Source organism: Pteropus medius, unplaced genomic scaffold (genome assembly GCF_902729225.1).
Source record: "Pteropus medius unplaced genomic scaffold, Ma_sr-lr_union100, whole genome shotgun sequence".
Classification (NCBI taxonomy): Eukaryota; Metazoa; Chordata; class Mammalia; order Chiroptera; family Pteropodidae; genus Pteropus; species Pteropus medius.
In genome coordinates, this window is record NW_024349803.1 from 3730433 (window position 1) to 3745751 (window position 15319).

Consider the following 15319-nt stretch of genomic DNA (forward strand, 5'->3'; position numbering starts at 1 on the left):
TGGCTGGCTTCTGGTGTTATCCCTCAGTACAGGGGAGGACCAGCCAGATGTTCTCAGAATAATGATCCCTGACATTCGTAGAAGTTTCCCATATGCTGTCTCATTTAATCTTCATCACCATCATTGGCGCTGTTGTGCTGTGCATCTCCCGTGGATGTCATGCTCATTGAACATCATGTGATGATGCCTCTTGTAGCTGGAGTATGGCAGCACTGTCCACCACTCAGGATCACAGGCACAGAGGGCCATGCGTGTGATGGGAGCTCATACAGATCCCCTGCAGGGCCCAACTCCCTAGAACCCAGGCCGAGTGGTATGATGTTCTCCATCACTCAGGCAGTCACTAGGAGCAAGGGCCTCCCTACTCCTTCCTCACCCAGGTAGCTTTTGTGGCTTTTAATTTGTCTTATTAAAATGCGGATGAATTTCCTTCAAAAGGGTAAAGGCTACAACAGTGAGCATCCACTAACTGTTTAGCTGATGTGAGTACATAAGGTTCAGGAGATGCTGGTGAGAGTGTAAGAAAAGGTTCAGATTGTGAAGCCCAGCTCACCTGTGTTTGGGAACACTAGACCCTGATGTCAGCATGAGAACACCAGGTCTCTAAGGAGAGAGCGCTCACAAGCAGGGGGGTGGGGAACGAGGAGAGTGAGGGAGGTCGTGCTAACCATCCATCATCTGTTTCAAAATATACCCACTTTTCCTGTCCACCTCCCACCCAACCTTCCAGAGCTTTAAGGGTAGAGAAAGAGGGGTGGGTAGCCCAGACCCAGGGAGAGTACATTCAGGTCAGTGATTCAGGGAAGCTACAGGAAGGCTTTAAAAAAAAGCCCCCTAAGTTCCAGCCAACAGTGATCTTTAAAAGGGACCTTAAAGTTCATCTAGGCCAACCCCTGCTTGTGAGCACAAACTCAAATGTCTACAGAGGCTGGCAGGCAGCCAAGGGGTCACTGTTCCTGGTGTACACTGGCCCGTGGTGGCTGCAGTGAGCTAGAGACCACATGGCCCACCTAAAAGGAGCAGCCACTGTGACCAGGAGGAGATTCATCCCAGGGTTGCCAGATCTTCCTGGTTTTCAGGAAAAGCCATAAATCTGAATTGTTCATATGAAATCTCTTGAGTTTTTATGTTGGCCACTAGCCCAATGTTTTTTTTGAAAAAAAAACTGTGTGGCCAAAGAAACGTCAGTGACAGGATACAACCTGTGGGCTGCCGTTTTGTGGTGTCTGAATTACCGGGAACTCATGGACATTTTGTCCTCTCTGCTCCACACGCCCAGTCACCTCTCGGTTCTCCCTGGCGTCTCCTGCAGAGCAAATCCTTGTCTCAGGGTCCGCTTTGGGGGAAACCAAACTAAGATAGTCTCTGACGTCATGGAATTTATATCCTATTAAACAGATAATTATCTGACAACTGTAGTGAGTGCTCCGAGGAGTTGCCCAGGGAGTGGGGCCATGAGACGAAGGGCGAGGCCTGAAGGGCGGGTAGGACGCAGTCCAGAGAAGGCATGTGGGTGGCGAAAGGTGTTCCTGGGAGATGTCACAGGCTCTGCTAAGGCCTGGAGGTGAGAAGGGGCTTAGCATGGACTAGAAACAGAAGAAAAGATATTCTAAAGTATATATCCCCTTATCTTGAGTAAACGTTATATTAACAGCAATTTTCTATTTTATGATGTATCTTGAATCCTGTGCGGGAATCAGGTAGGCAAATAAGAGAGCAAAACAATACGAGAGCAAAAGGAAAGTGGTCGACACAAGGCGCCCTGGGCCTCCACCTCTCTGCATCTCAGATTCTTTCAGCCAGGCGGGGGCGCATCCTCCTGCTCCATCTGGGCCATGGCTTTGCTGAGGAGATCGACAAGGCAGTGCACAGACACGCCTTTGGGACATTGGGAAGCAGTGTCTGTGTGACCAGGTACTCATGGAGAGTAACCATGAAGAAACATGTGTTCTTATTATTAAGTAATGGGGCTACTTTGTCCTTCTGCCAGATACCTGGTGAATATTTTACTATCTCAGTTTGTATACACACACAAATGTCCAAAAGCCCACCCTGACCTCATTTGTCCATCTTCTGAGTGGCAACAAGGGACAGAAAAGATCTAGGGCTTTGGAATCAAATCGACCTGGCTTTGAATCCTGACTCCGCCATTTACACCCTCTAATTAGCCAGCACGAGATGCTAATATGTTTCTCCAGCCCAGGGATGCTGCCTGGATTAAAAGGGATCATCCTGGCCCAAGAGAGCTGCTCAAGAAATGTTAGCTTTGTAGCATCACACTCCATGATCAGAGGAGTCCGGGTGTGTGTTTACACACAGATGCGCACCCTCTCTTTATGCAGCTCCAGGATCCCTTGTGAACTTGGAAAATGCACTTGGACGATGACTCCAAGAGAGTGAGTCACAGCATTGCACCAGATGGCCTGGCTGCAGCACCAATACTCCCCCACCCTCCCCTTGCCAAGCCAGAGTAGAAAAGTTTCTGCGGGGTTTTCTAAAGCTATTTTGGGGTTACTGACCTGGGCTCTCCCCAGATCAACATATTCCTCCCACACATACATACTCAGGTGGGCTTCCATATCTCAGTTTTTTTCTGTGCTCACCCATGTAACAGCCTAGCTACTTATTTGCATCCCCCAGAGGCCCCAAGCTCCTTGGGGCTGAGGCCGGGTCTTGCTCACCTTCTCACCTTTAATAATTGCTAGATAAACAGATGTTCAGTGAATGAAGAAAGACACCATTCTTGCTCTCAAGGAGTGTGTAGGCTGGTTGTCAATATAAGTAGGAGAGTAATACCATTGAGCGAATTTCCTACATCTTGAGAAAATCCCAATGGTCAGCCCATCTTGTCTGTAACTGATGTGGATCATCTTGGGAACCAATTTCCAGGCCAGGCCTAGGGAGAGAAGGGCTGGGCCACAGCCTGGAGATGATCCCTTAGAGGGATGGACAGAGGAGCTTATGGATGAGAAAGAAGTGTGGGAAGGGCTGGAGCCTGCACTTGAAGGTGAGGCTGTCAGCCTTTCATTTCCCACAGTGCATGCAAGGTATTTGCAGTCCCCGTCTCTGTGAGAGTTCTCTGAAGTCTCACAGCCTCCTTCTGGGGGGCTTTGGGCGTCCTTGGTCTTGCTCTGATCTTGGCCCCCTAGCCCTGGACCAGAGATAGGCACGAATTAGATCACCAGTCTGAATACTGACCAAGGCCTAAGAAGTGTCCTGGTTTCCCCCTGGTGGGGACGGCCTCCTCTGGATAGTGGCCACGGGAAACGTCCACGCTCCATCTCAAGGAGTTTGATCTTTAGGCATACAAAGAGGGTCAGCGGCTGGTAGCAGATCATAGCATGGGTGGTAAGCCAAAGATGAGGCAGCAGAAGCCAAGAGGTAGTGCAGTGCTTCTCAGATGTTAATATGCATGGTATCCCCAGTGTCTCCATAAATGCAGATTCAGATCCAGGAGGTGTGGAGTGGGGTCTGAGGTTCTGCATCTCTAGTGAGTGAGCTCCCAGGTGATGACACCAGCAGCTGAAGGACATCAGGGAGGCCCAGTCCTGGAAGAGCTATGGCTTGTACCTCCTGCAGCCTTCCCTGGGCAGTCCTTGTTCCTTGCTTCTGTGCAGACTTGCAGTAACCCTGACACCTGATATAACATATCTCTATTCCTTTTCACCTAAAGGGGCCTATCAGTGGTTCTTAGGCTGGCTGCACATTGGAATCACCCAGGAGCGAGTCTCAGTGAATGGTTATGTAACTGGTTGGTCTGGGGTGGAGCCTGGGTTTTGATTTGTAAGCTCTCCCATGGATTTTAATGAACAGCCAGGGCCATGAGTCATTGGCCTCATTCATGATTCTCAAACCTTAACATGTATATTAATCACCTTTAACACGGGAGCTTGTTAAACTAGAGATTTTCATTCAGTAGGTCTGAGTGGGGCTTGAGAGCTTGCATTTCTGATGCTGGAGGTCTGAGGACCACAATTTGAGTGGCACTGGGGTAGGTAATACCATTTATGTTTGGTAATGAAAAAAGACAAGGTACAAGTTGACCACAAAGCGGAAGGCCAGCCCGAAGCACAAAGCAACACACTACCTCACTGGCTATCATGAGCTCGATCTCTTACCGCCCATTCTACGACCTGCTACCAACTGCTGACCCTCTTCATATGCCCGAAGATCAAACTCCTTAAGGAAGAGCATGGAAGGTTCACGTGGCCACTCTCCAGGGGAGGCTGTCCCCATCAGGGGGAACTATTGCACCAAGTCGCTTCTTAGGCCTTGGTCACTGCTCAGACTGGTGAGTCCAATCAGTGCTCACCTCTTGATTAGCCTGTCTACACCACAACCCCGTTGGGAGTGACAGATCCCGAGAGGAGATGAGATCCAGGGAAGGTATTGCTCCTGGCCGTGGCAACGCTGGGCTCCAGGGCAGAAAGGTTGGCACCTGTGGGTTTCCCTTGGTGACTTGGCTGGCCAGACCCTGGAACCAGTACTCCTACAGGCCGTACTGTGTTGTTTTCTCTCTCTTCCGTGGGGGAAGGGATGAGCTGAGACTCTCCCCGGGTCTCTGCCCCAGCCTATTCCTGTTTCCCCTCACTGCATCTCCACACCCAGGGGTGAGCCCGCTCACTCAGATTTATTGAGCTGTCTCCTCTCTCCTCTGTACCCCAGGCTCTCTGAGCCAACAAGTGGTGGAGAGTCATCCTGGGGTGGCTCACTGCCTGGGGGGAACTGATGGATTGGGCAAGAGGAAAGGAACGGAGAAGATACCACTTCCGATCTCCCACCACTGGCTGCGAAAGGCCATCGCCCACCTGGTGCCCGGCAGCCCTGGTTCTCAGCCCTGGCCGCACATTAGAACCATTTGGGGAGGCCCAGGCCCTGCCCCAGACCAATGAAATAAGAATCCCTGGAAGTAGGATCCAGGTATGAGTAGTTTCTAAGACTTTTCAGATAATTCCAATGTGCCCCCAAGTTTATAATAATTTAGCAGCCCCCTAGGGGCAGAAAAGAACTGATCAGAGAAAGGACGATGGTGTGATGTCCACACCTGCCTGTTCCAGCTTTCTGCCATCTTTCCAACTCACTCCTAGGTCCTATACCCAAGAATAGGATAAGGGCAACTTCTGCTCGAACTTGAATACTGGGCGAAAAATCATCAACATTTTGTCTCCTTTGATCTATAACCTTATGCGGGGGTGTTATCTCCTTGAGGAAACTGAGCCTCAGAGAAGTTGAGTGATTATACAAGGTCACACAATAACAAGTGGTGCCAGGATTCAACCCCAAATTCACTGTTCCGTGTGACTTTGATTTAGTCACAGTTGTGACTGTATAAACCAGGGAAAAATGGGCTCAAATGTAAATCAAGTTATAAGTTGATGCAAGCAGGTGGCACACAGCCACCTACAGCTGAGCTGACACTTATGCTTGAGTATAAAATCCCCGGTGATGAGGGGAACTGTGTTTCCTCTCTTCCCTAGTTTCCAATCCTAGTACCACTTCCTCCATAGAACCTTCCCGGACTCTGTTACCTCTCCATTCACTTTCACTAGCTTTTGTACCCGTGGTTCCCCAAAACTGTCCTGCATCAGCTTTTAAAAATTCAGATCACTGGCTCCAGCTCAGAACTATGAAGAGTCTCTAGTGATGGGCTCTGAAAATCTACGTTTTAAACAAGCAATTAGAGGGGAATCTGAGATGCATGTCCTTTGAGAACCAGTGATGGTGTGTGGACCAGCAGTGCTGGTACCAACGAGGAGCTAGATAGAAATGTAGCATCCTGGGCTGCTCCCCTGGCTTATTAAATTACACTCTGCATTTTAACAAGATGCCCATGTGATCTGCATGCACATTACAGTTTGAGAAGCACAGCTCTGTGCAACCTGTTTGGCATAAAGAGTGTCCTAGATCAGCAGCAGCAGCATCACCCAGAAACTCATAGAAACCAAATTCTTAGACTTCACCCTAGACCTACTGAGTCTAAAACTGTAGGGGCGGAGGCCAGGAATCTGTATTTTTAACAAACCCTCTAAGTGGTTTCTTTTTTTTTTTGATTAAATTTATTGGGGCCCATTGGTTAATAAAATTATATCTCTCTAAATGTTTTGAAGCACACTCTAGTTTGAGAGCCCAAGCCTGGAGGAAAGACTACGAGGCACTTTCTCAGTTAGGAGCCTCTTTGCTCCTGGACATCAACTGCCCTACACTGGATGCCAGGATGATCAAAGAAGAGCTGGGCCCAGAAGAGCTGTCAATGCCACACAAGGATGAATGGGCAAGGCTTGTTTCTCTCCACCCCATTTTTGACAGCAGCGTTGAAGGGCTGAGTCAACCTTAGTGCTCAGCCTGCGGCTTCATCATGGGTCCTTCTCTTTATTTCATTTGCATATTCATTCACTTTTATCCCTGCCCCCGCCTCCAGAACCCTCCCTTCCCCACAGCACATCCATTCCATCGTGTTTCATCTGTTCTTATAAAGAACGGATTGTCAGTGTGCATGGAGTACACATTTCGCCCAATGATGGTGTGCTACAGCCCTTTTTCTGTGTCTTTTTCACTCAGTGTGATACTTTGAAGGTCTCTCTCTATCAGTAGTGTACGCTGAGAAGGGTGTCGCTTCTTCCCCTCCTGGCTGAGAACCTCTGGGCTGCATCCAGCCAGTGCCCTGTGATGAGACACCCAGGTGGTCCCCAACTCCTCAGTGCCACCAAGGACGCTGTGATAAACATCCTCCTCTGTGTCTCTCTGTGGACCAGTGTGAGTTCTCTCCATTGTATGGATGGAAAAACTTGAAATGCTTCCAGCCCACGTGACTTACCCAAAAAGTACAGGATGGTAGTGAAGAGAGCATGGCTTTGGTGTCAGGCGCACCTGGTCGGATAACCTGGCCCCAGTCCCTTCCTCTTTCTGTGCTTCAGTTTTCTCATCCATAAAATGGAGATGATAATATTACCTATCTTATAGGTTTGTTATAAAGATAAAACAAGTGCACACCACTTAGCAGAAACCCTAGCACATAGTAAGTGCTTAATAAATGTTCGCTATAGTTTTCTCTCTCTTTCCAGAGGCAGCTTTTTGATCTTTTACATTGACTTTTTTTGTTTGTTTTGGTCTTACATTATTGGTAACTCACCTCGCAATGACCCCTTTTTGAACCGACCTCTAGCAATGACCCAGAGGTACTCAGAAAAGGCTTGCGGACCAGACGGGGGAAATAAGCAAAGGCCAGGGCTGGGTGGGGGTTTCGGTGAGGGAACTGGGGCCAGTGGGGCTTGCCTGGGTTAGGAATCAACGATGGACTTGCAAGAAGCTCTGGAGCAGATGGTAGTGTGTCTTGCTGCAGCAGGAGGCAGAGCTGCAGGACGTCTAGTGTTCTGGACCTGTAGATGGTTAATACGTGGCTGTTCTTTTATAGGTTATATTTTGGTCCAGTTTTAAAGTGGTGGCAGGAGGAGAGCCCTGTCACCCTGGGGTGGGGGTATTGCCTCACTTTGCAGAGAATCCCTGTGTATCCTGGAGGGGTGCTGAGAAGGGAAGACCCCAGTCTCTGAAGTGTAGATGGAAAAGGGGAGACTGGAGACCAAGGCCCAGGTTGCATGGATGGGCTCCAGCCAGCAGAGGGCGCCACACACCTCCCAATGGAGCTAGGGCAGTCCTGCAAGAACCCTGGAAAGCTGCGGGGTGGAGAGACCAACCGTCCCGGTTTGCCTGGGACTTGTTAGGGCTTTCAGTGCTAAAATCGGGAAAGTCTCAGGCAAACTGAGATGAGTTGGTTACTCTGGCCTGAAAAGGCAACCACTGAAGTGATGCACGCACACATGTACACATACGTATGTGCAAATCACACACAACGCAAAATGTACCTACCCATGCTCACACCACACACACATGCACTTCACACCACAAACATGACACACCACACTTGCACATACACACGTGTAACACAACACAATTATAATACATATGCCGCACACACGCATACAATACATATGTGCAACACACTCACAACAAATACACATGCACACATATACTACAAAAACACAAAAAACAAGTAGTATATCACAGTACCTGTGCATAAAACACCATATGCACAATATACACAATGCACATGTGTACTACACACACGCACACAACACATGCATACACATGTGCACATCACGCACATGCCACAAAATTCGCCCACACTTGCACCACACACACAACACACCTATGCACTTCATACCACATGCATAACACACATTTGCACATGTACACATGTACCACTCACACAATACATTTGTAACACATACATGCAAAACACACTCACATAATACACACAGCACATCATACATGTGCTACACGATCACAACACAATATGTACATGCACACACATACCATACAAGCATATGCAAAACAAAACACATATGCACACACATGCATGATACACTTGGGCACATCACACCACAGGTACAACACAAAACACACAATACGTATGTGTACCACACACATTGCAATGTCCATATCAACACATATGTACATTGACACAACCATAATACATGTGTACACATGACAGCACACCATGCAACTCATACCTGTGCACATCATACCACATACACATCTGGGCACACAAACACAATATAATGCACTAGACACATGTACCACATAAAACATATATGCACAGCATTTATTTAATATGCATACAACACAACGTAAACACAACAAACACATGCACAAACACACATACACAATGAACCCATAGATATGCATGTGCACGGCACACTTGCACAATGAGACACACATAGTCACACACACACACACTCCTTTGGTAACCAGAGACCTCTTGTTTGAAGCAATGTTTCTTTTTTGGCAAAATAAGGATACTCATTCTATCTCTAGGCCAATGAAAAAATTGTATGAAAAGAATTTGAAAACTCTCTATTCACTCATTCAGCAACCATTCCTTTACTGTGTGCTAGACCTATGGGCTCACTGCATGGCAGAGAAGCAGGCACTGAACTAACCAACACATCAATGGCTATTTAGCTTTCTTTGTAATGAGTGTTATGAGTTAAAACTCCAGGGAACACAAAACTGCAAGGGGGTGGGCCTGGCTGGGTCTGGGAGTTTCCTGAAAAGAGCTTTCTAAGCCAAGACCTGAAGTCAGAACAGCAGGGTTGGAACGAGGGGGAGGGGAGCGAGGCACCCAGGCTCACAATGTAAGGAGGTGTCACTCTCGTGGTGTCCTGTATTTGCAGGACCCTGTGAGTGGTGGCTCAGTAGCCAGGCTGAGAGGGACCCCATCAGGGATCTGAGGAGTATGTGGTCCTGCTCCCAACTGCTGCTCTACATGGCTCCTCTCACCCAGAGGGCTGGAGGATACACTTGTTTCCCAGGAAACTCTCTGGGCTCTGGGAAGAGCAGTGGCTTTAGGGAAGAGACCTAGATCACCCAAACTAACCAGCTGCATTGCCCCTGGATGCTGGTAACCAGGCCCCCTTCAGTGCAGCCGGCCATGGCGATGGTGGAGGAGGGCCAGTGTGCACAGGACGAGCCCTCTGCCTCCCTGGGCACAGCCTGCGCGTCATCACATTTCCTAGCTTGCTCCCGAGGGTGGGGCCACCCTGCCACGTTAGACTGCATGGGTGCAGTATTTCAGCTCTTAGGTGTTAGAATTGTCCCCTTCGTCTAGTGGACTAAGGAGGGTAGTGTGTAGTGGTGGTTCAGGCAGACTGGAGCTTCTACCTAGATTCAAATCCCTACTTTGGCACCTACTAGCTGTGTGACTGTGGGGAAGTCACTTGGTCTCTCTGTGTCTTATTTTCATACTTATAAAATAACTCCCATCCAACAGAGTTGTAAGGACTTTGTGAGTTAATACATGAAAAGTTCTTAGATTAAAGCCAAGCACATGGCAAGAGCCACATAAATGTTTGTTGCAACTGTTATTTCGATCTGAAATAAAAGCAAATACTAACAACAATTATAATATCAGAATACACTGGAGTCCGAGTATTAGAACTGGAAGGTGCCTTGGAGAACATCTGCTCCAAGTCCCCTCTGTTTGACGGAATAATCCAGACACAGAAGCACTAGAACCCAGGACGGGGAAGAGAAGGAATAAGTAAGAGCCGCTTGTTTCTGTTCTCTAGGACAGTGGTTCTCACCTGGAGGGCTGGTTGGTTACAGGTCATGGCTGGGACCCCACCCAGGGTTTCTGACTCAGTGGGTCTGGGAGGGTCTGAGACTCTGCATTTCTAACAAGTTCTCAGGTAATGGTGCTGCTGCTGGTCCAGCAGCCCCACTTTAAGAAGTGTGGCCCTAGGGACAGTGGAGGCAGAATGCAGAAAGTTTGCTGACAGCACCCCAGTACCGGGGAAATGGGAAGAAATGGCCTTACTTACAGCGGATGCCGTACCTCGGGCAGCGCCCTCTGCAGGGGGATGCGGGCGCTGAGCGCCACCTCCAGGTTGAGCGGGGTCAGCTCATCTTCTTCAGATACCTCCCGGTCTTCCTCCTCGGCTCCCCAGTCCCTCTCTGGGGCCTCCTGGTCCAGTCTCTTGCTCCGCTGCTTTATGAACCGGTAGCTGCCACCTCTCCTGCCCTGGCTCTGGTTCCTTCTGACCCTGGGTGAGGCCACAGCCACCAGGAGCTGGTCCTCCCGCAGCGAGATAAAGGGCGGCAGGCCCTCCAGTGGGCTGTACTCTTGGTCCTCATCTTCCGACTCCAGCACCCATTCCTGGGATTCCTCAAAGTCCAGGCGGTACCCAGCCTCAGGGCTGTGCCGGGAGGCCTGGGCTGTGCCAGCTGGGTGCAGGGCCTGTGGGGGCAGGTGCAGCATGGCTACCATCAACAGCACACATCCCAGCATCAGGAAGAGCAGCAGGAATTGCAGTCTGCACGGTCCATGCCTGCATCGCTTCCTTAGGAGCATGTTGTTGGAACTTGCCAAATGCAACAGGTCATGTTCAAGTTCGCTTTCTTCTCCTGCTCCAGGTTCCTTCAAGCTTGCAGCAGAACCTAGGTCCCTGGTTCCACCTGCAAGTTTTTTGCCTGTCACTTAACCTGGTCCTTTTATCCCATCCGACATTTGCCAATAGCGCGTGTAAGACCGACTGCCACTTAGAATCAGAAAGACATAGGACCCAAGTCCCACCCCAGGTTCTCTCTGCATAAACTTCTTTAATTGCCTGAAAGCCCATTCATGGGGACTTCAAATTAAATTGTTTGCTCCCATTTACACCCTTTCTCTCCTTGGGAAAAAATTATTATTCCATTCTGCTCAGGTGTTTAGTCTCATGTGTTTCATTTTCCCCCCGGCCGTGAATGGTCAGGTTGCTAGGCGATGTCCGGGAGAGAGAGCTCTGGTGGGTCCTCAGTCCAGCAAAGCTGACAGCCGTCGTCCTTTGGACGCTTCAAGTCAGGTCAGATCAACAGATGTGAAGCCGGCAGGCAGTGCCTGATTTCCTTTCACACATAGCTCTACACTCGCTCAGCCGAGAGCCCTCTGCCAGACACAGCCCGAGCCAGGCACGCGCCTCGCTCCTGGTCCTAATGCCCTCACTGTTCCCAGGCTTTGCACAACCCAAGGAACACAGCTCCAGAGGAAAATAAAAGTCGTCACTGCTAGGACCAAACCCAAACCGGAACATGCCAGCAGTTTGGATTTGAATCTTCTTGCCCCACCCAAAGGGGCAGGAGAGCGTATTCCCTTCTGATTTCAGAAAGGCTGGCCGTCCATGTGACCTAGGTGCATGGAGCTAGCTGTCTATTTTCACCCTCAGTCTCCCACAGGCGATCTGCAAAGCTCAGTTGGCCTCTCTCTCCTTTCCTGAGGACCACTGTCCTCGTTCTTTTGAAAATGAGGCAAGCTGGGGGATGCTCTTATAAGCCCCTCCTGACCACAGAGCATCTGAATACCTTCAGTTGTAAAACTTCCTTCATTCAACCAACAAATATGAATGAGCACTTACCATGTGCCACAACTATTCTAGGGACTGGGAGTACAGCGATGAATAAAACAGACCAAAAATTGTGCCTCGTGGGGCTTACACTCTAGCGGGAGGCAGACAGATAATTCATTAAAGTATACAATGGAACAGATGGTGATAAGAGCTAAGAAAAAAATATGGCAGGGGAAGGGGCTGGGGATGAAACGTGACAATGAATGACAAGGGGAAGTTTCACAGAAGAGTTAGCATTTTGTATAAGGAGAAGGAGTAGACAGCTCTCTGGGGATGAGCATTCTGGGCAGAGAGAATTACAAATGCCAAGGTCTTGAGGCAAGAGTGTGCCTGGCCTGTCTGAGGAAGAGCAGAGTGGCTGGAACGGAGTGGGCAAGGTGAAACGTGATGGAAAATGGAATGAGAGAAGTAAGAAGGATAAGAGGTAGGGGGAGGATCACGTAGGACCATGGAGGACACTGTAGGGACTTGGGCTTTTCCTCAGAGTGAGCTGGGAGCCCCATGAAGATTGTGAGCAAAGGACAGACACAGTCAACTTGGATTTTAACTAGATGGCTCTGGCTACTGTGTTGAGATTGGACAGTGCGGAGCAAGGGCAGAAGCAGGACGGCCAACTAAGGCATTTTGCAGTGAGAATGATAAGGGTGTAGAGCAAAATAGCATCTGTACAGGTGATGAGAAGTGATCAGCTTCTGGACATATTTTAAGGAAGAGCATGTAGGATTTGCTGATGAATTGATATCCAGTGTGAGAGAAAGATGAGTCAAGGATGATTTCAACTTTTTGGTCTGAATAATGAGAGCAGAGCTGCCATCAACTGAGATGAGGAAGGCCAGGAGGAGGTAGGAGGTGAGCAGCGGCGGCTCAGTTTGGGACATGTGAAGTTGGACATGTCTTAAGACAGCCAAGGGGAAATGAAGGGTAGGCAACTAGATAGGTGATAGCTGGAGGTCAGGGGGGACAGAAAGTGAGACACCAGCAGCACATAGAAGGTGTCTGAAGCTGTGAGACCCCACATCGGGGAGGGAGGGATGCAGGGAGGAGAGAGGAGAGAATCCAGCATGACCCAGGATCCTGAGAGGAGGGGTTTCTCCTGATGGCTGTAAAGCAGCAAGGCTGTCCTTGTAAACAAAAGTGGAGTGGGAAAACTGCCATCGGGGAATTCCTGAAGTGAATTGCTCATCGTTTCTGTTTTGATGTCGATCTTAGACAGTGAGCTTAAACCTCTTAATGGAAAAAAATGTTTTTCCTTTTGACTCAGTTGCTTCTTCCAGCGTGTGTCTGTGCGGGTGGGTGTGGGTGTGGGTGTGGGTGCACGCACGCCTATGTGTTCTTCCCGAAGTTATTCATAGAGTCAGAGGTGAAATGGTGGGTTGTAAGTGGTTGTTCTCGATAGCCCAGTACCGTGCCCCAATAGATAGCAGGAGGCCCCAGAGAGGGACTGGGGATCTTATTTTCCAAATCCCACATCAGGGTATATTGGGGCTGGGAGTTGTGTGACCTCTACGTTCAGGAGGCAGACATCCTGGGAAGTAGTTTAGAATTTCTAGGATATTTTGAGGTTAGTGAGGGGGATGGGATAGGAAGTGTAGGTTCCAGGAGGCTTTCAGAGAACTGAACGTAGTCTCCACCCTGGGCAGAGAGCCCTCCCCGACCCTCTCCAGCAACACTGGCCTCGAGCTCTCCAGGCACATCCCACCTCAGGGCTTTTACCTGGCAGCCTCTCCACCTGATGGCTCTTTCCCCAGAAATCCAGCCATACTGCTCATTTTTCACTTTCATGTTTACTTGAATGTCACAGATTCCGTGAGGGCTTCCCTGACCACCTTTCTACATGGACAATCTCTCCATCTCCGCACGAGACTCTCTGACCCCTTCCCCTGCTTTCTTTGAAAATCTCTATAGTTCTTCTCGACACTTGAGAAGTAAGATACTCAGTTCTTTATTGTCTGTCCCACATCTGACCCTCACAAAAGGTAAGCTCGACAAGGGGAGGGCTTCTGTCTGTTCACTGCTGTGTCCCCAGAGACTGGACCTGTGTCTGGCATAGACTAAGCCCTCGAATGTTTGTCAGATGAGCCCAGAGACAACTGTATGATTATTCCGATTCAAGTCCAGCGAGATCTGCTGTCTTCTGAAACTCTAGGATTTGGATCAGCCCTGAAAGGATTCCACATAGTCTCTAGTTACAGGATGATACTTTAAGGTGCCCTATAGGAAATAAAATTCCCAGGTGATCCCCAAATGAACAGAGACACCTCAAAACCCCCTAAACTGGTCTATATCTGCTGGAATGGCTTGGATTTGGAACAGACAAGGCAAATTTCCCCCAAATGACAGAGAGATCAAGCCCTGTCCCAGGAGAAGAAGAGAGTCCTTTGGCAGAGAGTAAACAAAGAATTCAACACACAGGCCAAAGTTGGAGTCAAAAGGAAAGTTCATTAGGAAAGGGGTAACACTTCTCAGAGACAGAGAGTGAGAGGGACAGTGAGAGGGACCATGAAAGGGAATTCTGTTTATAAATCATTTTAGTTCCCACGAGTTATAGTTTAAAAGACTTTGTTAACCCATTTCCTTTGCTATGGACATACAGTGAAGAAGGGAAAGAGTATGTTGCGTGAAAAGGTAGGAATAGTGGAGTGAAAGACCCGCTGCCAGTCCCCAGCCTTTCCTCCTCAGGCTCCGCATGGCTTTAGCAGTAGGGAATGACTCTTGGTTCCTGTTTCCCCTTCACAGGTGTGGGGAATGGGTGGTTAGCAATCCCAGCAGAAATCTGTCTTTGTTCTGCAGGTGTCCTCCTGGCCTGGCCACAGGGCTGATCAGCAGGTTTCAATCTCTGATTGTGGCTTGATTAACATTTTAATTCTCTTGCCTCCTCCCTCCATTACTGGCAGGACCCTCATGGAGGGGCTCAGCCGCGCTGCCCTTGACTCTGCCTCCTACCAGGCTCCAGGGAAAGTTCACTCTAATGGACCCCTGAGCTCCCCATCCCAAGCGTTTATTACACAGTTCAAAGTAGGGCCCCCACTCGTGGGCGATATAGCAAGTGTCACTTCTCCACACAGCAGAGGACCCAGACTTCTCCACAAATCCCCAGAGTCACTAGGACTGGGGGGAGAAGGAAGTAGGCTTTCCCAGCCCCAGGCTGTGGGGACCATGTTCCCCACACGAGCTGCTCTGCTCTGTCTCAGCTACTGGCTTGCAGGGCTGTTCCTTTGCTGCTCCTATAATTTCTCGTAGCCCGATCCTCCCTTTAGCACCCAGGTGTCAGCAGTGCTTCCTCCTGTCTCTTAGCTTCTGTCCTCGTGTCCTCGTGTGGCTGGATGTTCTTGTTTATGTGTTCTCTTTCAGAAACAAAACCGAACAAGCCGTGGATCCCTAAA

The 15319-nt window shown here is 49.2% G+C and overlaps 1 protein-coding gene across 3 annotated transcripts in view; it reads right to left on the reverse strand.

The window, feature by feature from the left end:
• Positions 1-11556, reverse strand: part of GALNT15 (polypeptide N-acetylgalactosaminyltransferase 15) — a 43151-nt gene extending 31595 nt beyond the window's left edge. For 2 of the 3 annotated variants that reach the window (XM_039837055.1, XM_039837054.1), the window contains exon 1: positions 10377-11556. In XM_039837055.1, coding sequence (XP_039692989.1) covers positions 10377-10906 — 530 coding nt within the window. In that variant the 5' untranslated portion in view covers positions 10907-11556. The remainder of the gene's footprint in view (positions 1-10376) is intronic. The other variant, XM_039837056.1, reaches the window with a different exon arrangement.
• Between the last annotated feature and the right edge of the window lie 3763 nt (positions 11557-15319).